Source organism: Sus scrofa, chromosome 2, assembly GCF_054392235.1.
Source record: "Sus scrofa isolate SSC_HxYL_T2T_F1_AM1 chromosome 2, Sscrofa_HxYL_maternal_Yorkshire_Landrace_v2.0, whole genome shotgun sequence".
In the NCBI taxonomy this organism is placed as follows: Eukaryota; Metazoa; Chordata; class Mammalia; order Artiodactyla; family Suidae; genus Sus; species Sus scrofa.
In genome coordinates this window covers 157,965,845-157,988,059 of record NC_139384.1, presented here as the reverse complement: position 1 = coordinate 157,988,059, position 22,215 = coordinate 157,965,845, and the positions used below count along the sequence as shown (strand labels likewise).

Sequence of the window (22,215 nt, the reverse complement as noted above, 5' to 3'; positions counted from 1 at the left end):
TATTTAATTTTTTTTAGCCGAGGCATGTAGTGGCTCGAAGCGGGATCTCAGTTCTCTGACCAGGGATTTAACCCAGGTTCTAACTAGTAGACCAGCAGGGAACTCTGTAATGCTTCTCTTAAAACAGTCAAGAAAGTTCCCATTTGGTACAGCCGGGTAGGGATAAAGCACTGCAGCAATTGTGGTGCAGCCTGCATCTGCAAGGGGGATTCAATCTCTGGCCCAGGAACTCCACATGCCATGGTTGCAGCCAATTAAAAAAAAAAAGAAAAAAAAAGTCAAAATTGACCAGAAATAAAGAACCAGTGATTCTATTGTTTTTAAACAGAAGTTAATCTTAAAACAAATATACAGACTTTACTAGAGAGAGCTGGAATAAAGATATCTGTAAGAGCTAAACAAATGCGCAACTAACGCAGAAGGTCACTTAAAAATACTCAAATCAGGAAGTTCCCGTTGTGGCTCAGCAGTAACGAACCCAACCAGTATCCATGAGGACGTGGATTTGATCCCTAGCCCTGCTCAGTGGGTTAAGGATCTGATGTTGCTGTGACCTGTGGTGTAGACTGCAGACAAGGCTCAGATCCTGTGTTGCTATGGCTGTGGCAGAGGCTGGCAGCGACAGCTCCAATTCGACCCCTAGCTTGGGAAATTTCATATGCCACGGTGTGGCCCTAAAAAGCCAAAAAACAACAACAAAAAAAATCACAAATCAGGATGAGAATGAATGGAACAAAAATTAACAATTTAGTAATACTCAGGCAAATAAAATGGCATCCACAACATGGCAAGCATATGGTGCTGGCAGAAACACTATAATTATTAGACTGTATTTAAAAATCATTCTCTTTACCAATTTACAGGAAATACAGAGGACATATCACTCCACTGGGATGCAATCAGCAAATCCCAGACAGTTAAAAACTCCCTAAGACAAATGACCATGAGTTTCAACAAAATACAATTTAAAGAAAAAAAGTGGGTGAGGAAAAGGAGAAAAAGAGAGATATACAGGAGTTCCCTCTGTGGTGTAATGGGAACAGCAGCATCTCTGCAGAACCAGGCTGCAGGTTCAATCCCTAGGCCAGCATGCTGCAGGTGTGGCCCTAAAATGTCAACCAAAAAAAAAAAAAAAAAAAATTTAAAAAGACTTTGAGATAATTAGAGGGCATGAGCCAAAAATAAAAAAGTGGTAGTAACATTGATTGATTTTAAGTATAGCTACATTTTGTTTTCTTTTAATGATAGATCAGTTCAATTAGGCTAGTATTTAAAAATATATCAGAGGAGTTCCCGCTATGGTGCAGTGGGAGTGCTAGGACATGGATTTGATCCCTGGCCTGGCACAGTGGGTTAAGGCTGACACTGCCACAGCTGCAGCTTGGGCTGCGACTGCAGCTCAGATCTGACCCCTAGCCTGGGAACTCCATATGCTATGGGGCGGCCAAAAATAAAAATAAAATAAAATAAAAATGTATCAGAAATGACAACTAAGGAGTTCCTGTTGTGGCTCAGCAGGTTAAGAACTTGAGTGTTATCCATGAAGATGCAGGTTCGATCCCTGGCCTCACTCACAGGGTTAAAGGACCTGGCGTTGCTGCAAGCTGTGGCAAAGGTCAGATCCTGAGTTGCCGTGGCTGTGGTGTAGGGCAGCAGCTATGGCTCCAACCTGACTCCTAGCCTGGGGATCTCCATATGCTGTAAGTATGGCCTTAAAAAGCCACAAAAAAAAAAAGAGAGAAAATGACAACGAAATGCAATATGTGATCTATGATCTTTTGAATGAATCCTGTACCAGAGAGTGGAAAAAAAAAAACATGGTATAAAAAACGGACAGTGTTGGGCCAATAGGCAAAACTAGAAAATAGTAGATTAAAGTGTTTTATAGATGCTAAATTTACTGAAACTGACAACGGTACCAAAGCTATCTAAAAGAATATCCTTATCCTTACAAAATACAGAGTATTTAAGGGTCAAAGGTCATGATGTATCTGACTTACTATCAAGTGATTCAGAAAAAAACAATTCTGGGTATGGGTATGTAAACAAAGCAAACAGGGCAAATCTTCAATAGGTGAATCTAGGTAGATGATAAAAAGGTGTTTTGGGTACTACTCAGAATTTTTCTGTAAGTTTAAAATTACTCCCAATAAAAAGTTTAAATAATTATAATAAAAAACAAAGTTGGGAAATACTTCTATATAACAACCAACATTCATGTGCACCAGGCATTGGGGGTGTGTGTGTGGGGGGGGGGGGTGTGGGTGTGGGTGTGTGTGTGTATGGATAAAACATTATTTAATCCTCAATGAGAAAAGTACTAGGGTGATTTTCTTTCTTTTCTTTTCTTTTTTTTTTTTCCTTTTTAGGGCCCAACCTGCAAACTAGGGAGGAAGTTCCCAGGCTAGGGGTCAAACCGGAGTTACAGCTGCCAGCCTACACCACTGCCACAGCAACACCAGGCCTGAGCCACATCTGTGACATATGCCATAGCTTGCAGCAATGCTGGCTCCTTAACCCACTATAAAATTTCCTCCTTGGTTCAAATAATTAGATTACCATCTAAATCACATTTTTATACTTTAACAATGTAAAAACATTTTTTTCCTTTTCTTTCGTACATTGAGAGTGATGTTTATAATTCCATTAACTATTAAAAAACTATATGGTTAAAAAAGAAGAAATGGGGAGTTCTCGTGTGGAACAGCGGGTAAAAGGATCTGGTGTTATCACTGCAGCTGCTTAGACTGTTGCTGTGGCATGGGTTTGATCCCTGGGCCAAATGCCATGACTGATTCCACATGCCATGAGCACAGCAAAAAAAAAGAAAAGAAATGGCCTATTGACACGAAAATGATATAATGATTTTTCCAGCCAAGCCTCTACTTTTAACCAAATGTTCTAAAAGTCACAGGAAATTGGAGTTCCCGTCGTGGCTCAGCAGTAACAAACCTGAATAGTATCCATGAGGATGCGGGTTCAATCCATGCCCCACTCTGTGGGTGAAGAATCTGGCATTGCTGTGAGCTGCAGTGTAGGTTGCAGATGCAACTCGTACCTGGCATTGCTGTAGCTGTGGTATAGGCTGGCAGCTGCAGCTACAATTAGAACCCTAGCCTGGAAACTTCCATATAACGCAGGTTCAGCCCTACAAAGCAAAAAAAATTATAACATTTTTTTAAAAAGAATATGTATAATAAATAAAAGTCACAGGAAAACATTTCCCTGAACTCCTCAATGTTACTAAAATATTTCTTGGAACATTAAAACAAGCTATCTGAAATTCTTCTGACTCCTCAAGTCTAAGAAACTAAGATGCCCTGGTAAAGAATCTGTACCAAGCTCAAGACCCAGAAACTTCAAGAGATAATAACTTCTGGAGTTCCTGCTATGACGGAATGGCAACAGAAGCACTTCTGCAGCCAGGACAGAGGTTCAATCCCCTAGCCTGGTACAGTGGGTTAAACGATTCTGTGTTGCCAAAGCTGCAGCCTAGATCAATCACAACCTCAACTCAGATTTGATCCTGGCCCAGGAAGTCCATGTTGCACAGGGCAGTCAAAAAAAAAAAAAAGAAAGAGAGAGAGATGGAAAGAGATAACTTCTAAACAGGTCAACTTCCAAGTAAGAATACTGGTAACGGGAGCTAAAAAGCCTCCAAGCAAAAGAAAACTTTGCATTACCTCTTCTTTAATTTCTTCTTTTTCTTGGACTGGTGGTTTTGGCTCAGGCTTAACTGGTTCCAAAGGTGGAAGGTAGTTCTTAGTATAGAGACTTTCAAATAGTTTATCCACAAAACCTGATGTTTCTAAGGAGAAGAAATAATATTTAAGTGTTGCACAAAAACCAAAAGTTTGACAACACATTCTATCAGCAAAGCTGAGAAAAGTGAGACTTCTCATACACTTCTGTGGAACTAAAAATCAGTCTAACCCTTACGGGGAAGAATCCTACTTCCGGGTTTTAAAATCCTTTGAACATACTTGCACATGTTCAAAATGATATATATGCAAGATTATTTGTCTGAGTACATAATAGTGAAATATTAAATACAACCCAAATTTCCATGAATAAGAGACTACTGAAATAAACTTGACAACTGTACAAAATACATAGCAGCTACAAAAAAGTGAGTGCTAATTGATAATATCAACTCTCAAAGATATAAATTAAATATTTTATCTATTTATATTTGCAATTAAAAAAAAACTCTGAAAGGGCACATAAATGACAAGGTTGTGTGTACTGGAGGTGGGAAGAGAGCAGATGAGGTGAGAGATGCTTCCACGGTACACCTTTATGTTGTTGGATTAAATTCAGTGCCAACTCGAAATTTAATAAAAAATATTTTTAGGAGTTCCCGTCGTGGCTGAGTAGTTAGCAAACCCAACTAGCATCCATGAGGATGTGGGTTCAACCCCTGGCCTTGCTCAGTGGGTTAAAGATCCAGTGTTGCTGTGAGCTGTGGTGTAGGGCACAGACACAACTCAGATCCCATGTTGCTGTACCTGCAGCACAGGTCAGCAGCTGTTGCTCAGATTCAACCTCTAGCCTGGAACCTGCATATGCTACGGATGCAGCCCTAAAAGTACAAAAAGACCAAAAATAAATATATATTTTTTTTTAAATCGGTGGAAAAAATAACTTTTGACATGAGAATGATATGAAAAGACCGTTTTGTGTTTTACTTAAAGGCTACTCTACAGACTAACTGGGGAGAACCAGATGAATTTATTAAACATTAAATGTCAAAATATTTATATTATGCTATTGAAACCTAATTTAATATATCTTACATTGGTCCTACCCCTCAGGAACAGCTAAAGAGCATATTAAAAGTATAACACAGGAGTTCCCATCGTGGCGCAGTGGTTAACGAATCTGACTAGGAACCATGAGGTTTTGGGTTCGATCCCTGGCCTCGCTCAGTGGGTTGAGGATCCCATGTTGCTGTGAGCTGTGGTGTAGGTTGCAGACGAGGCTCAGATCCCGCGTTGCTGTAGCTCTGGTATAGGCTGGCAGCTGCAGCTCCGATTTGACCCCTAACCTGGGAACCTCCATATGGTGCAGGATTGGCCCAAGAAATGGCAAAAAGACAAAAAAGAATAAAATAAAGTATAACACAGACACTGTTTACACGGCAGTTATTACACATTTACATTAAGAGCTATTTCTAAAATGTCAAATTAATTTGTCTTCAGAAAAGCATCTTTCATAAACTTTTTATGTTATTAATTTGTGCAGTAAGCATTTTCCATGACTATAAAACTGAGCTTTTATTACACATAACTTCAAAATAAATTCAAAAGTCTTAAGACCATTCAAAAACCTTTATGATCAGAAGACTTTCTTCATATGCTCCTGTATTTCTAAAATATTTTTCAAAACCTAATGTAAAAGACACTTATCATGACTCATCTTTAATTGAAACTAAGTAATTAAGGCCATTTAGAAAACAAAATACCTGGAGTTCTGTGCAGTGGGTTAAGGATCACAGGTTTGATCCCTGGCCGGGCAACTTCCACAAGCCTCGGGCCAAAAAAAAAACCCAAAAGAAAAAGGAAATACTTATCTATACTGGGGAAGATTTCTGTATTAGATTTTTTTTTTTTTTTTTGTCTTTTTAGGGCCTCACCTGAGGCATATAGAAGGTCCCAGGTTAGAGATTAAACTGGAGCTTTAGCTGCCAGCCTACACCACAGCCATATATACGTTGGATCCGAGTCACGCCTGCAACCTACACTGCAGCTCCCAGCAACCACTGAGCGAGACCAGGGATGGACCCTCATCCTCATGGATACTAGCCAGGTTCTTTATCCGCTGAGCTGAAAGCTTTTTTTTTTTTCAAAAAAGCCTTAAAAATGCACAAAATACGTAATTGTGTTTTAGATTGAGAAGCCATATTTACTATCTTTTCTTTTCCCAGTAGATATTTGAGTTAAAAGATATTTTGTCATTACTGATAGCTAGATCACTAGTAAGTACACATTATCCAGGTTCCCAGTGGTCCATTCAACAGTATTTACTGAATATCTTCTATGTGCCAAGCCTATAGGTTCCGAGTGTCCACTCTCAACAAAGGGAAAGAAGACTCTCCATAAAGGGGAGGTGGGGAAAAAGACACCACACAGATAAACAGGCAAATAAACACATAACATGACAAGGAGTAACAGTGCCATGAAAAAATACGTAAAGACTGGGAAGAGGAGAGAGTGACCCGGGGCATAGGGTGTAACACTATTTTGTATACAGGGTGCTCAGGGGAATCACTCTGAGAAGATGTTATCTGAGACGAGACCAGAAATCATAAAGAAAGAAACCATGCTTCTCAAGCAAGGGTAAAGAGTTCAAAAGCCCTGGGCTGGGAACAGGTGTGCCATGCTGAATAAACGTCAAGGAGGTCAACGTGGCCAGAACAGAACAGGCTGAGGGGAATGGCAGGCCATGAAGTCAGAGGAGCATCAGGGGGGTCCCCAGGAAGCTCTGGGACCATGGACAAAACTATAGTGAGAAGGGAAGTTAAAGACACAAAGAAGAGGATCATGCCCATTGCTTCTTGGCCATCAAGAAGCCCCAGCCAAGAAGGAGAAAAACAAGACAGTTTCATTGTCCTAATAAATGGCAAAAAATAAGCAGCTTCATTATCCTTACATTGTTAACCCTCAACCATCAATTAGGCTCTACCACAAGCCGCAAAGGAACCATTCAGCTAAAAAGTATGAGAGTTACCACTGCCTCAAGCAGAGGAGGAAAAGGAAAAAGGAATTTTACCATAATACATGATAAATAACTAAGCATGAATACGTATATTCGAGTATTTAAAGGCCCCTAAACAATTTCTTTCAAGTTTATATCTTCAAGGTTTTAGCAGAAAATTTTAATTTTAAATCTTTACTTTTAAGTACTTGGTTGAAGGTCTATAATAATTACCTTTTTGTAAAAATACATCAAGTTGATCGGCACAAAAGGCTTTCAATTCTTTCTCAGGTTTGTCCTTCTTGACCAGTGCTACAACATAGTTGGCTAAGGCTGAAGGGTCAGCATCACATCTAGTCAGACAAAGAGAAAACAAAATTTTTTAAACATTTTTTTCAAACACTGATGTCACTAATGAAGTCATCCCTACTTTGGAAAACTTAAATTCAAAAAGTTTATAACAAGTGACTGCAAACATAGGTGACTGTTGTAACAAACAAAATATACATAATAAGCACGCTAAGATTTTTCCCTTGCTCCTTATTTTTATAAAAGCTTGTCTCCTATTTTCAATGTTCTAAACATACCCGGAAGTTTGGACCAAATCCACATTTATCTGCTTTCAGTGGAAAGAGGGGAAGGGTGGCAATGGACCCATAAGTTGCAACTTGACCCCCAGCCTGTAGAAGCACTGTTGATTTCCTTAGGAACTACTTATTCCATGTGATTAATGAAGAAGCGGCAAGGGAAGTGGTGGGACTACTTTCCCCACCGCCTATAACCACAAGTATCAGAATCTAAAAAGGGTGATCAATTTCCACTGCTAATCTTCTCGGTGAGTATCTTAATAACCTTTTTAAAAAGTGAGATCACAAGAAGGATGGCACCTTAAATTTTATTGGTAAACACTTTAGTAGCTATGAGCAAGAAAGAGAAGATCTGGAACTTAGAACAGAAAGGGTAAGAGAAGCGGTGAAAGGCAGCAGAGATAAACTTTATCTATGTCACCTTTTTCCCCTTGTCAGTAGTAACCCAATTGTGACATTCAAAGTCATCTCCTGGAATTCCCGTCGTGGCTCAGTGGTTAATGAATCCAACTAGGAACCATGAGGTTGTGGGTTCGATCTTGGCCTCGCTCAGTGGGTCAAGGATCTGGTGTTGCCCTGAGCTGTGGTGTAGGTCAAAGATGCGGCTCAGATCCCGTGTTGCTGTGGCTGTGGCATAGGCTGGAGGCTACAGCTCTGTTTAGACCCCTAGCCTGGGAACTTCCATGTGCTGCAGGAGCGGCCCTAGAAAAGGCAAAAAAAAAAAAAAAAAAAGTCATCTCCTGTGTCAGGGCAGCACATGATCCTTGAGCTGCTCACTCCTGACATACAGCAACTGCCAGACTTAACAATCTATACTACATGAAACAAAGCTGTAAAAAATACATAAATACATGCTTTTGTATTTATGTTCTATTTCCCCCATAAATGTACATTTAAGTAACACACATCTTTTTTGTGGCTTAAGAGCACTGTTGTGAAGGTAAAATGAAAAAAAAAAAATCAGAATGACAGTAAATAAAATCACTAGGTAAACAAATATAAAACACTATTCAAATCTTATTCTCTAATCTTTGAGCCTCCGCTATCAACCAGAAAGTTTAAAATTTTCAGCTCAAGAGTATCAATCACATTTCCAATAACTTATGAGTAAATAAAAGAAAAACCAAGCACCAGCACCCTTACTTCCTTTCCAGTTTATACCTTTAAAAGTTCATAATTCAGTAAAATAGCAGAATTTTTTTCATTGTCAGTATTAACAGTTATGTGAAAGGCTGGCTCTTTAAATGTCCATGCACAATTGTATATCAATTGTAAGAATAAGTTTCAATTTTGTCAATTTTACAAAACTCAAAACTAATGTTAAAAAATGATGGGTAAAGGTCAAAGTGCACTAGTATAGTGTAAGTATAAAGATAGTTTTATTAATTAAAGAAACATGGGATTTTTCTTAAGTAAAAAATACTGGGCGTTCCCATTGTGGCTCATAGGTTAACAAACCCAACTGATATCCACAAGGATGAGGGTTCAATCCCTGGCCTCGCTCAGTGGGTTAAGGATTTGGAATTGCTGTGAGCTGGGATATAGGTAGCAGACGCGGCTCAGAGCCCGAGCTGCTGTGGCTGTGATGCAGGCTGGCAGCTGTAGCTCTGATTCAACCCCTAGCCTGGGAACTTCCGTATGTCACACCTGCAGCCCTTATAAAGCAAACAAACAAACAAACAACCCTGCATTCTGGACAATTTTATGAAAAGATCACCTTAGTAAATCCAATTGCTCGACCCTGAAGTGGATATATGACATTTCCACCTTGAAATTTCAAAAACGTTACCCATGACATGCCCACTTTGGCACTTCCATAAACACCTTAAAATAAAGATGTGTAGGCAGACTTAATTTCACTTTTTTTTTTTTTTTGGTCTTTTTAGGGCCCCACGGCAGCATATGGAAGTTCCCAGGCTAGGGGATGAATTGAAACTGTAGCCACTGACCTACACGATCTACACAACAGCTCATGACACCTCACGGCAACGCCAGATCCTTAACCCACTGAGCGAGGCCAGGGATCAAACCCGTGTCCTCATGGATGCCAGTCAGATTCATTTCTGCTGAGCCAAATAGGAACTCCTAATTTCACTCTTGAGAACAATAAGACATTTGCTCAGTATAGTTCTAATCTATTCAAATGGAGAGGTGAGGGGGAAAAAAATTACATTTCTACCTTACTAAAAAAGTTCACATCCTGGATAAGCAAAATATTCTAAACACAGAGAAAGAATTTTTTTTTAAATAAGTAGGAATGTCAGAAAAGAAGCGATGTATTTTCTCTGGTGTTATGAGAACCTTCAAGGACTCTCATGACCTAACAGGTATAATACTGGGTAAGGATATGAGGTTTCTAGTGAGAAATAGGCAAAACCCAGATTACTGATAAGTGAAGTAAATTAAACAAACCCAGATTCCACATACATATATTTAGTATTCAGACTCTGAAAAACAAACGCAGAGTTAGGGTGCTTCTGATGAAATACAGTTTGATGTGACTCTTAAAACTCAAGATGAATAGTTACAAGAGGGTTAAAAGAGTGGAAAAAGACTAGACACCAAGAAAAGAGAGTGATCACAGATTCTAAATATTGTCTAATGCAAGTGAACTATTAATAACTGTTAGAAATATGCACCAAATATAAAGGCATGTTTACAGCCAAAGGAATGGGACCACTTAAATTTAACAGCTCCTAATATGTATCCATAAAGTGCACTATGAAGGAAACTGCCAGTCTGAAATAATGAGTCACACCAATTGAACGGTGAAACTTAAAATACATTGGGGAGTTCTATGCTATAATTTTTTGTACCTTTATGATTGCACTTATTTTTTCCTTCATCACCCCTCCTTACCAAATAACCTTTAAAAACTGACAATTACAACAATGTGATAGCTGTGATACCAATACCATAGCAGCCCAACAAGACTTCTAGAAGTGTGACAAAAACCTGAGCATGACTAAAATCCTTGATAGATTACAGGACAAATGCAGGATCACTTCCTACTTTGCTTACACAAAAAGCAGTACCTAAAGAAAGTATTTAAAACCTTGGTGTCCCTGTCATGGCTTAGCAGTTAACGAATCTGACTAGCATCCATGAGGGCGCAGGTTTGATCCCTGGCCTTGCTCAGTGAGTTAAGGATCCAGCATTGCCCTGAGCTGTGGTGTAAGCCAGCTACAGCTACAATTTGACCCCTAGCCTGGGAATCTCCATATGCCACGGGTTCGGCCCTAAAAAACACAACAACGACAACAACAAAAAGCAAAGAAGACAAAAGAAAAACCTTTACATTTTGGAATAAAAGACATTTCAAAATGTTGGAGCCATGGCTACATTAAATACACATATTTCTAGACAAAAAGGAGCTTCTATTATGACAAAGAGATTAGACAAGTTAGTAATAGCCACCTAAAATTACTTTTTTTTTTTTTGTCTTTTCTAGGGCCGCTTCCTGTGACATACGAAGGTTCCCAGGCTAGGGGTCGAATCGGAGGTGTAGTCACCGGCCTACGCCAGGGCCAGAGCAACACGGGATCAGAGCCATGTCTGCAACCTACACCACAGCTCACGGCAACGCCGGATCCTTAACCCACTGAGCAAGGCCAGGGATCGAACCCGCAACCTCATGGTTCCTAGTCAGATTCGTTAACCACTATGCCATGACGGGAACTCCTAAATTTACTTTTTTACTGTAGTCTTTAAAAGGTCTTAACAACATAATCAATGAATTATTACTCATTTTATAGTTACCTTAATTTGTAAATATGTAAAGACATATCAAGTGATCCACTCAAGATCAGGCAGACAGCACAGCTGTGGAACTAAAATTCAGCTGCAATTCCATACAAGTAAAACCTATCATGGCACATACATTTTTCCAATGTTTACTGTACAACACATTAATGAATTCTAAGTCTCAACCAATAACCACCTTTCAGTTAAAATAAAAAACCAACAAAAGAAATTTCCTAGGAGTTCCCGTCATGGCTCGGTGGTTAACGAATGCGACTAGGAACCATGAGGTTGTGGGTTCAATCCTTGGGCTCGATTAGTGGGCTAAGGATCCAGCTCCAATTAGACCTCTAGTATGGAAACCTCCACATGCCCCAAGTGCGGCCCTAGAAAAGCCAAAAAAAAAAGAAGAAATTTCCTAAAGTTTAAATGAGGATTCCTTAAAATTCACGTCTTGCATAATAATGTTCTAAGAATATGTTTCAATTATCTATCTTTTATTTTAATTAAAAAATATATACTGAATTTTTCTCAGGGGAAGTTAACAGAAATACTGCCCTAAAAATGCCTTATCTGAAAAAACCTCAAATTTGTCTTTTTCCTTCTTAATAAAATCTCCATTGCAGGTATATGACACATCTACTGAGCTAGCACCTCAGCTTCACAGATTTAGACTTATACCCAAATCCCAAGACCAAAGGGTAAAGGTACTCCCTTACCTTAAGCCCCAAGCCAAGAAACACCACTAACTATCTTAGGAAAAAGACAAGACCAGAGGTCCTGTCTTGGCTCAGTGGTAACGAACCCGACTAATATCCATGAGGACATGGGTTTGATCCCTGGCCTTGCTCAGTGGGTTAAGGATCCAGCATTGACATGAACTGCGGTGTAGGTCGCAGAAGCGGCTTGCTGTGGCTGTGGCTGTGGTGTAGGCTGGCAGCTGCAGCTCCAATTCAACCCCTAGCCTGGGAACTGTCATATGCCACAGGTGCGGACATTAAAAAAAAGGAAAAAGACAAGACCATTGACCATTTAAACTTTTCCATTTTCAGAAAAATCTACATGTTTCTGAATATGGGCTGTTTTAAGTTCTACTTCAGTGTGATTTTGTTCCTGAGGTGAGACTATGACCATGCTACTGGGCCACAGGAAAAAAAACCCTCCTGATCCTAAGGTGTATCAACAGCCATTAAAAATGTTCACATTCCTGGACTAGCAGTTGTACTTATAGGAAACTAGCCTCAGGGAACAAAGCCAACTACAGAAAATACTCTGGGTACTAAGAGACCCACACACAAAATACACATATGTGTGTGTGTGCAAGTGCTCTTTTTTGTTTGTTTGTTTGGTCTTTTTAGGGCCTCACCTGCAGCACATGGAGGTTCCCAGGCTAGGGGTCAAATCAGAGCTTTAGTCTCTGGCCTATACCGAAGCCACAGCGATGACAGATCCAAGCCGCATCTGTGACCTACACCACAGCTCACAGCAATGCCGGATTCTTAACCCACTGAGCAAGACCAGGGATTGAACCTGCGACCTCATGGATACTAGTCAGATTCGTTTCTGCTGAGCCACGATGGCAACTCCAGTGGGTATGTATTGACTGCATCTATGGCATGTGGAATTTCCTAGGGCAGGAATCAAACCAGAGCACAGCAGTGACAACACCTTAACCTACTCAGCTACCAGGGAACTCCAAGGTAACCATGTTTATGAAACATTAGGCATCCAAAGTGATGGCTATAAAAACAATACACAGGAGTTCCCGTCGTGGCGCAGCAGTTAACAAATCCGGACTAGAAACCATGAGGTTTCGGGTTCGGTCCCTGCCCCTGCTCAGTGGGTTAACGAACCGGCGTTGCCGTGAGCTGTGGTGTAGGTTGCAGACGCGGCTCGGATCCCACGTTGCTGTGGCTCTGGCGTAGGCCAGTGGCTACAGCTCCGATTAGACCCCTAGCCTGGGAACCTCCATATGCCACGGGAGTGGCCCCCAAAAATATCAAAAAGACAAAAAAAAAAAAAAAAAAAAAAAAACACAATACACACACACAAAAAAAATACACAAATACAAATATGCTAATGTCAATTGCAGAAATACAGATAAAAAATGTTACCTGAGTCTGATTATAGCTACATGAAAGTTCAGACAGAAGACAGACTAGAAGTGTATACAAATAATTATATTCTTATCTCTCTACATTTTCTGTAATGCAATAATGCTTTTATTTTTACTTTATAAAAAAGTAAAGAAACAGAAAGTCTGACCCTGAGATCTATGTTCAGGATATTCCTTTGATAAGACAGTAGTGGAAAAACAAGTAAAATCTGAGTTGATTTTATCAAAGAGTATAACTGAGTAACTATTAAGTTCTAAGAACCTGTTAACTCATATTAAGATACACAAATATTGGCACTTCTACTTCTTTTCAAACAAAAGTTTCTCATCTTCCTCTTCATTAATGAGGGGAATTCATGAATGAATACATCACGGAAGAAAACACCCTTAGATTTATTCGGAGTGGGGGAGAAATATATATATACACATACATAGGTCTCTGAGTTACAAACACCACTGTTATATTTGTACTGTGGCTCTTAGCACAGCAACCACCAGCTAAGCACACCAGAAAATTAGACTATTTAAAAAAAACTTGGGGTTCCCGCTATGGCTCAGTGGATTAAGAACCCAACTAGTTTCCACGAGGATATGGGTTTGATCCCTGGCCTTTCTCAGTGGATTCAAGGATCTGACATTGGGGGGCAGATGCAGCTCAGAGCTGGTGTTGCTGTGGCTGTGGCATAGGCCTCAGATGCAGCTCCGATTTGACCCCAGCCCTAGCCCGGGAACTTCCATAAGCCAACGGTGCAGCTGTAAAAAGGAAAAAAAAAACAAAAACTTACTTTTCTAATGGTGACCAACCTAAATAGACAACTGAGGACACTGATGCATTTAAACATTTACTGAGTGTTAACTGAATGCCAAGCATCTTGCTGGGTGATGGAACTACTATGAGCAAGACGGACCTTGCCCTGAGGTCACATGGCTAAGAGATGGAAGTGAAAACAAATCATTATAGTACAAAATATCAAACGGTTAAAAAAAGAGATTAATAATGAAGTAACAAAACTGTGAGAGGTTGAGACAAGACAGTGGTAGAACACAGAAGGCTTTAAAAGTAACTTCTGGCACCTAGCCTACAGCAACTGGGCCAGGGGGCGGACCAAAGGACATAAGAACAAACATGATCCTTAGTATACTAAAACCTGCCCAGAAGTCTTCTGATCAAAATAATGAAATAGTGAATGGCCTCCTCTTTAAACAAATCCCAAAGGACTTTGGAGGCACTCTAATTCTTTGAAGCCACTAAGTACACTTCAGAGAATTATCAGTAGTTCTCAATCTTAAGAACACACCTAAAAAATACTCATTTTACCCTTGCAGTTTATCAGGGAGGTCAAGTCTAACAGTTGCTGCATGGTGATTTTTCTTCCCATTTGAGCAACTGCAGAGATTACTAGTGAAGAGTTAACTTGATAAGGATTGCAAACCTCCAAGAAGTATGTAAACTTTAGAGTTCAACCAAAGTATACCTTGCCCCCGATCACTGACCTAATACAACTACCTCCGTCAGTGAAGGTTACTGCTGCCTTTCCCATCATACTCAGAAATGACATATATTCAATCCTCTAGTGCATTTTTTACATAGACCTTGTTATGGCCTGAACTTACAAAAACTCACATCAGGTCCATGGCTTTCACTAGCATTCCTATTCTATGTATAGGGCCTGCAATGAGAAGCTAGATTTGTCATGCACTACTGGACTGATTATTGTCTAAGTGGCAGAAATGCTTAACTTAATAAGTAAAATATTTTTGCAAAAAGAGTTTAATAAATTTTCATATTACAAAAACATAAAATTTAATCTGTATTTAATGATTCTGGTATACAAAGCACTTTTTAGTCTGCATCATTAATACTTATATTTATCAGGTAGGTAAAAGGCTAATATAATTAACTCTTTTTAATACAGAAAGGTTAGACAATCTCTCCAAAGTCACACAGTGAATGAGATGTAGAACTAGAAACTAAATGCCCTAAGTCACATGATGATGCTCTACTAGAACACACAGAAAATAGACAAATTGATGCAACTGTTCAAAAAAGGATTGCAAACCCCATCAATTTCTAAAACATATACCAAGACAAATTTATTGCTGTTCATAGCTTTTTTCTTCCTGTTTTATTTAGATACAATTCACATACAGAAGTGTATGATCTTGAAGTGTACACTTACATATATTAAATGATTACCACAATAAGTTTAGTGAACATTCCTCATCTCATATAGAAACAAAAGAAAAAAGTATTTCTCTTCCTGTGATAGAACTCAGGAGATAGTCTCAACTTTCATATGTAACACACAGCAGTGTTGGAGTTCCTGTTGTGGCTCAGCAGGAACAAACCCAACTAGTATCCATGAGGATGTGGGTTCAATCCCTGGCCTCGATCAATGGGTCAAGGACCCTGCGTTGCCATGAGCTGTGGTGTAGGCTGCAGATGTGGCTTAGATCTAACATTGCTGTGGCTGTGGTGCTGGCCAGCAGCTGTAGCTCTGATTCGATCCCTAGCCTGGGAACTTGCATATGCCGCAGGAGCAGCCCTTAAAAAATAAAAAATCTTAAGAAGTGAAAAGAAAAATAAACAAATTTTTTAAAAAGTGAAGAGGACCCCAATCAAGATCTGTGAGTTCAGTCTGTTCATGTAGCGGTAGAAAGAGAACATAAACTCTTTTCTTTGACTAAGATGGTTTCTCTCCCTCTGCTGCACTGCCAACAAAAATGGTTCTGGGTTTTTCTTTCTTTCTTTCTTTCTTTTTTTTTTTTTTTTTGTCTTTTTGCCTTTTCTAGGGCCGCTGCCACGGCATATGGAGGTTCCCAGGCTAGGAGTCTAATTGGAGCTGTAGCTGTCGGCCTACGCCAGAGCCTCAGCAACTCGGGATCCGTTGAGCTACACCACAGCTCACGGCAATGCCGGATCCTTAACCTACTGAGCGAGGCCAGGGGTCGAACCTGCAACTTCACGGTTCCTAGTCGGATCTGTTAACCACTGAGCCATGACAGGAACTCCGGTACTGGGTTCTTCATAGCCAGTTAAGGAGTCATTTCTTCCAGTCTGTCTGTCTTACCTATAGTAAAAGTAATACATATGTCCCACACCTACAAAAGGCATGCAAGCTAAGAGATAAGCTCTAACAGCACATGATATTTCTAATTTATTGGAATAATCAAATATAAACTAGATTGATTTAGTAATATCCTATTAAATGCCTTCATTTCACTAGTGACAAAGTGCTTAAAAATACCAAAAATTAAAAACTTTTATACATTTAGTTAACTGTAAATTAAGCTAAATAAGAAAGTGCAAGAGGAAAGCATGTACCCAGCCACAGTATGATTCCAACATACCCACTGCAACTACATCATCTGAAAGCATAACAACTGCTCTGAAATGCTATGTTGTAGCAACATGCCAATCTGCCATGAAAATTTTCTTTTTCTTTTTTTTTTTTGTCTTTTTTTTCGCTATTTCTTGGGCCGCTCTCGCGGCATATGGAGGTTCCCAGGCTAGGGGTCTAATCAGAGCTGTAGCCACCGGCTTACACCAGAGCCACAGCAACTCAGGATCCGAGCCGCGTCTGCAACCTACACCACAGCTCACGGCAACGCCGGATCCTTAACCCACTGAGCAAGGGCAGGGACCGAACCCGCAACCTCATGGTTCCTAGTCGGATTCATTAACCACTGCGCCACGACGGGAACTCCAATTTTCTTGAATCTGGAATATGTAAAAAGTAAATTTACAAATACAACCTACTTCAGCATATTATTTATTACATTTTAGATACAAAATAATCTCCCATGACAATATACTAACAATGAAAATACTTATGTTATCTGCATTTGCATTTACTACTTTTTATTAACACTTTCATCCAAAACCCTTACTTAACTGAGTTCGTGATAAATATTTTATTAGTTATTGGAAAGTTATCTATATCATTAAAAGACAAGCAGTGATTTTAGATCTTTTTTAACTGTAAGAAAGTAATAAGATTTTTTTAAAAGAGAAAAGCATGACATATACTTTAAGTTGAACGTACAACTCTAAACAAAAGGGAAACTAAACTCAATCATTTTGAAAGACAATTTTTAGCCATGAAAATTACAGAATATGTACATATAAAGTCAGTACAAAGAGTCAAAAAAAACCTAGTGAAAAACCCATAGTTTGGGTTTAAGTTCCCACCCAAACTAATTTCTGACATTAAGAAAAAAACCAGGGAGTTCCCATTGTGGCACAGCTGAAACAAATCCAATGAGGAACCATGAGGTTGCAGGTTTGATTCCTGGCCTTGCTCAGTGGGTTAAGAATCCGGTGTTGCCATGGGCTGTGGTGCAGGTCGCAGAGGTGGCTCCGATCCTGAGCTGCTGTGGCTGTGGTGTAGGCTGGCAGCTGTACCTCTGATTTGACCTCCAGCCTGGGAATCTCCATATGCCCCAAGTGCAGCCTTAAAAAGCCAAAAAGATAAAGAAAGAAAGAAAAAAAGAAAAAACCAAAAACATTACCCCAAGCAAAACATTTTTAGGGAGCTTTGAAAAAAAAAGCATTTCACTATAATGTTAAAACTTGTCACCTTCTACCCAAGACAGAAAATATATATTTAATACTTTCAAAAGGATCTCTGTCAACAAACTAAAAACAGGAAGGTAAATTAATACACCTTCTTCTATTTTTAGCCTCTTCCATACAAGGTCAGTTTCAGGAAAGCTACTTCATTATTTCCCACCTTCATCACAATCCATTTCATTTTTGTGCTCCAAAATTATTACTGTAGAAAAAGAATATTCACGTTCAAGAGGCCCATATTCTTCCACACAACCTTCAAGTATGTCCAGAAGTCATTTTCACTTTAACCAGACAATTCCGAGGCCCTTAATGTCCCTTTTATTCATACCTGCACTCTAGTCACACCCCCCTTACCCTCAGAATGCAAATAAATGCCACTTCAGACATCAAAACTCCCCAAACGCTGCCTCCCTTACCCATCCTATCTTCTTCCCAGGGCAGACACAGTGGGCTACAGGTGAGTCTTCTTAGGTGTTGCCATCCCACCCAAGAAACCAATAGGGCAAAACTAAAGTTAGTTAACGGGAAAACTCAGGAGCACAAGCCAACAGAGAAACAGGCAAGCAGCTGTCCCCCTCCCAACAGCCCAGACTTTACCTGCACACGTCCCAAGCGACCCCTTACTTTCACTGGTGCAAAAACTCAATGTTTCCACTTAAGGGATGTGCCCTAAAGAATCCAAGTCTGCCCGTCTCTTCTCCTACCCCTTTCTCTCAGCCAGAAGGCCTTCCCCTCCACTGGGAAGGTAAGTAACAAGCAGAGGAGAAGAGGGCAAGCAAGGATGCCGTCCTCAGCCCTCGTTCCCACGAGGCTTAGACGCCTCTTACAGCCTCCTCAGCCCCCCTCCAGCCGGGGGGTTTCAGAGACCACCGAGGCCCAGGGTCCCGCTGCACAGTCTTTCCCTTCGGAAGGGGTTACAAAACCAACACAAAGGCGATACCTCCGCTCTCCGCCCCGAGGGTCCCAATACCATTTCCCCCAAGCCACCGAGGGAGTCCTTCGAAGCAAGCCTCGCACCTCTAAGCCCTCGGCCCAGCGTCTCCAGCGCCCTCTCGGCAGCTCCAGAGCGCATTCCCTCCCTGCCCCTTTCGCCGGGCTCTGGCTCCAAAAAGCCCTGCCGGTGGCCGCTCCTCCAGTAGCATCAGCCGCCGGGGCGACCCCTCCGACCCCCGGTCAAACTTACACAATCTCCCCCCGCCGCCCCCCAGTCCCTAAGGGTCGTGAACAATCGCCCGCCCTCCCGGCATCACCAACGCCTCGGACGCCTCAAAAGCCCTTCACACGATGATCAGCTTCCCAGCAATTCCTCAGCCACCTCGATGCCCACGAACCCCTCCAACCGCCTCCTCTTTCACGTCGGTCGTTCCGAACCCCTGGAACTCCTCGGCAGTCGCCGCGGATCCCTCGAGGTCCCCACTCCGCCCTCTCCCCTCGGCTTTTCAACAGGCCCTCGATACTCCGCGTCCCGAGCTTTTCGGCTCCGGAAGAACGCGCTTGGTGAAGACGTCCTGCTTCTCCCCTCAGGATCCTGATCCTCAAACCTTAAAATCCCTCGAGAGCCCCGCTTTCCCTCTCAGGTCTCCAACGGCGGAGCGGAAATTCCCTCAGTCCTCCCGCCGCCCCTTCGAGCACCCCGACATTTGGGTTTAAAAAGCCCTCGCTGTCCTTGCCCCCCCCCCGCCCCGGTCCCGCAGCCGCGCCGCCGCGACGCCCCCGGCTCCCCCCACAATGGAGCGAGTACTACGGCGGAGACGCCGCCGGGACCTCCCGCCGCCGCCCGCCGCCCCGCCCTCCCCTCCCCCACGCCCCCGCGGGCCCCCAACGCCCACGCTCGCCGGCCCCGGCCCAGCCGGGCGCACTCACATCGGCTCCAGTAACTTGGCCAGCCAGGACTTGAGGGCATCCACATCCTCTATGAGCATGGTGCGGGGAAGGCGGGCTCGGCCGCCGCGCTCGTTCCGGCCTGCCGCGGGTCGCCCCTCGCGCCTCCTCACGCCTTCCTCACAGCGCCCGGCGCCCCAGCCCACCCGGCATCTTAAGAGACTTCAACCTACTCCCCCGGCCGGGGCCTAACAGGAACTAACCCAAGAGCCCTCACTCAACCTAGCCCGACGGCTCAGGCGGGCGGGAGGTAGCGTCGAGGGGCGGGCGCGGGAGCCAATCGGAGAGAGAGGGCCGTGCGGACAAAGCCAATGACAAGGCTCGCTCGCCCCGCCCGCCGGTCGTACCCAGTGAAGGAGGAGGGCTATAGCAAGGTAGGTAGAGAGCTTACGTGAACTCCTGGTGCAAGATGGTATCTTGGAGAAGGTGCTGTGGCTCTTAAAGGGACCGCGGCGCCTTTTTTTGACCATGCCGCCGCCCGCCGCGGCGGAATACCGGTGTCTGCTACTGGGAGTGCCTGGGGGAACCCGGTGAGCCCCTCAGCCTGGTTCCTTCCTCTCGTTTTTCCTGGAAACACACATTCCTGTCCCGAAATGACTCAGCTGTAGTAAATCTGCAACCCAACGTGCAATACGTTCACTTTCGACACATTGCACGGAACGCAAATTTTTACTTTTTTTCCCCCCACACACACTCATTTTGCTCGGCGCACATGCTCGTATTTTTTGATGCTGTGCTTAAATTACGCAGACTGCTTTGACAACCATGCCTTGAATTCCAATAATCGTCATTTTTAAAACGTGGCGCAACGGATGTGAAAGACGGAGGCCGTTTCGATTTTACCAGTATTTTTAATATATTCTTTATTGGGAAGAAAAATTATTCCAGTTTTTTTTTTTAATTCCCTTTTCATTGCATATCTAAAATTTGGTGGAGGTTGTGCAGGGTGAATTTTAGTAAGCACACCAAAAAAAGTGTTTTAAACAATAATTTCTGTAAAAAATTGCAATCACCGAACCAGGCAGTTTGGTCTGTACTAGATGAGAAATTCCTTTTGGAGTTTTGAAATTACTCGCTTGGCACTGGTTTAGAATGTTTGTTCAACAACAAATATTGGGCACCTGCTATGTTCCAGCGCTGGCTAAAGCACTAGAATTCCAGTGGTGAGCAAAACAGAGTCCCTTGTCTTAGAGCTGAACAGTTTATGGGATTGTGCATTATGAACATAACACTTTGAAAAATGCCGGATGGGTCAATCAAAAATAAGCAGGTTTACTACACATATGGAGCAGGTGTATGCAAACTTTCTGTAAAGGGCTAGATAGCAAATAGTTTTGGTTTTGTAGGTCATGAGGTTTCTGGCAACTACTCAACTCTACCCTCTAGGCATGAAACTGGCCATGGATAATATATAAACAAATGACTGTGGCTTTGTACCAATAAAATTCGTATGAAAATTTCAATTTTAGAGAGTTTTCACATGTCACAGCATAGTCTCTTGATTTTTTTTTTCAACTATTTAAAAGTATAAAAGCTGTTGTTACTTCTCAGGTGTCTAGAAACAGGTGCCAACAGGGTTTGGCTGGCGGGCTACAGTTTATGGGCCCCTTACATAGACTAATACACGTGAAATGCACTTAAAAATCATCTAACGAACCTCCTTCACTGACACCTCCTTCCCAACTTTGCAAATGGGGAGAAAAGCCCAGAGAGACTGGTTTGAACAGAAACTACATTCAGATCATCCAAACAGCAAGCCTAGAGCTTTCCCACATTCAGTTGTTGTCTCTTCTTCCTTGAGGCTCATCCACATTTTTCCTTCACTTCTTTCCACTACAAAGATGAAGTGTTACCCCCAAAATGGCAGAAATTTTAAAAAGAAAAATGCAAAAGTGTTTTGATTAAGCCTAAGGTGAGGCAGGAACTTGATGGCATTATAGAGAGGAAACAGGAATTGCCTTTATCACAGTAAATCACTCCTCTGTAATAATTTCAAAGTACTTATTCAAATGCATTTAGAACAAATTTTGCAGGCCTTACTTCAGAGGTGAGGGCACTGGGATGCTGGCTTCCTGATGATCAAGGGCATTATTTAAACACTCACATTTATAGAGAGTAGAACAGACATGATTACAGTAGTAATATCTGGGTTTGAGGACCCTTGGTAATTTTTTCTTTTCCCCTCTTTTTCTTTCCTTTTTTTTTTTTTTTGTTTTGTTTTTGTCTTTTTGCCTTTTCTAGGGCCGCTCCCTTGGCACATGGAGGTTTCCAGGCTAGGGGTCAAATCGGAGCTGTAGCCGCTGGCCTACGCCAGAACACAGCAACACAGGATCTGAGCTGTGTCTGCCACCTATACCACAGCTCACCGCAATGCAACGCCAGACCCTTAACCCACTGAGCAAGGCCAGGGACCGAACCCACAACCTCATGGTTGCTAGTTGGATTCGTAAACCACTGTGCCTCCCCTATTTTTCAAATTGTGATATTATTACATATCTTTTCTAAACTGAATAGTTAGCTAGCTAGATAGATGGATAAACTAGTATTTTGAATGGAGATATTGAACTCTAAACTGTATCTTGACACAGTAGCATCATATGAATGAGTTGCTTTTCCAGAAG

The 22,215-nt window shown here is 41.8% G+C and overlaps 1 protein-coding gene across 8 annotated transcripts in view; it reads right to left on the bottom strand.

Moving 5' to 3' along the window:
• The window catches only part of RBM27 (RNA binding motif protein 27), a 75,591-nt gene extending 55,797 nt beyond the window's left edge, over nt 1-19,794 (bottom strand). For all 8 annotated transcript variants that reach the window (XR_014838984.1, XR_014838985.1, XR_014838986.1 and 5 more), the window contains exons 1-3: nt 19,577-19,794; nt 6,931-7,049; nt 3,684-3,808 (exon numbers count right to left, since the gene is read on the bottom strand). Coding sequence is in view for 5 of the 8 variants with exons in the window: in XM_003124070.7 (XP_003124118.4) it covers nt 3,684-3,808; nt 6,931-7,049; nt 19,577-19,635 (303 nt within the window). In the remaining 3 variants the exon portion in view is untranslated. The remainder of the gene's footprint in view (nt 1-3,683; nt 3,809-6,930; nt 7,050-19,576) is intronic.
• Nucleotides 19,795-22,215: the final 2,421 nt, after the last annotated feature.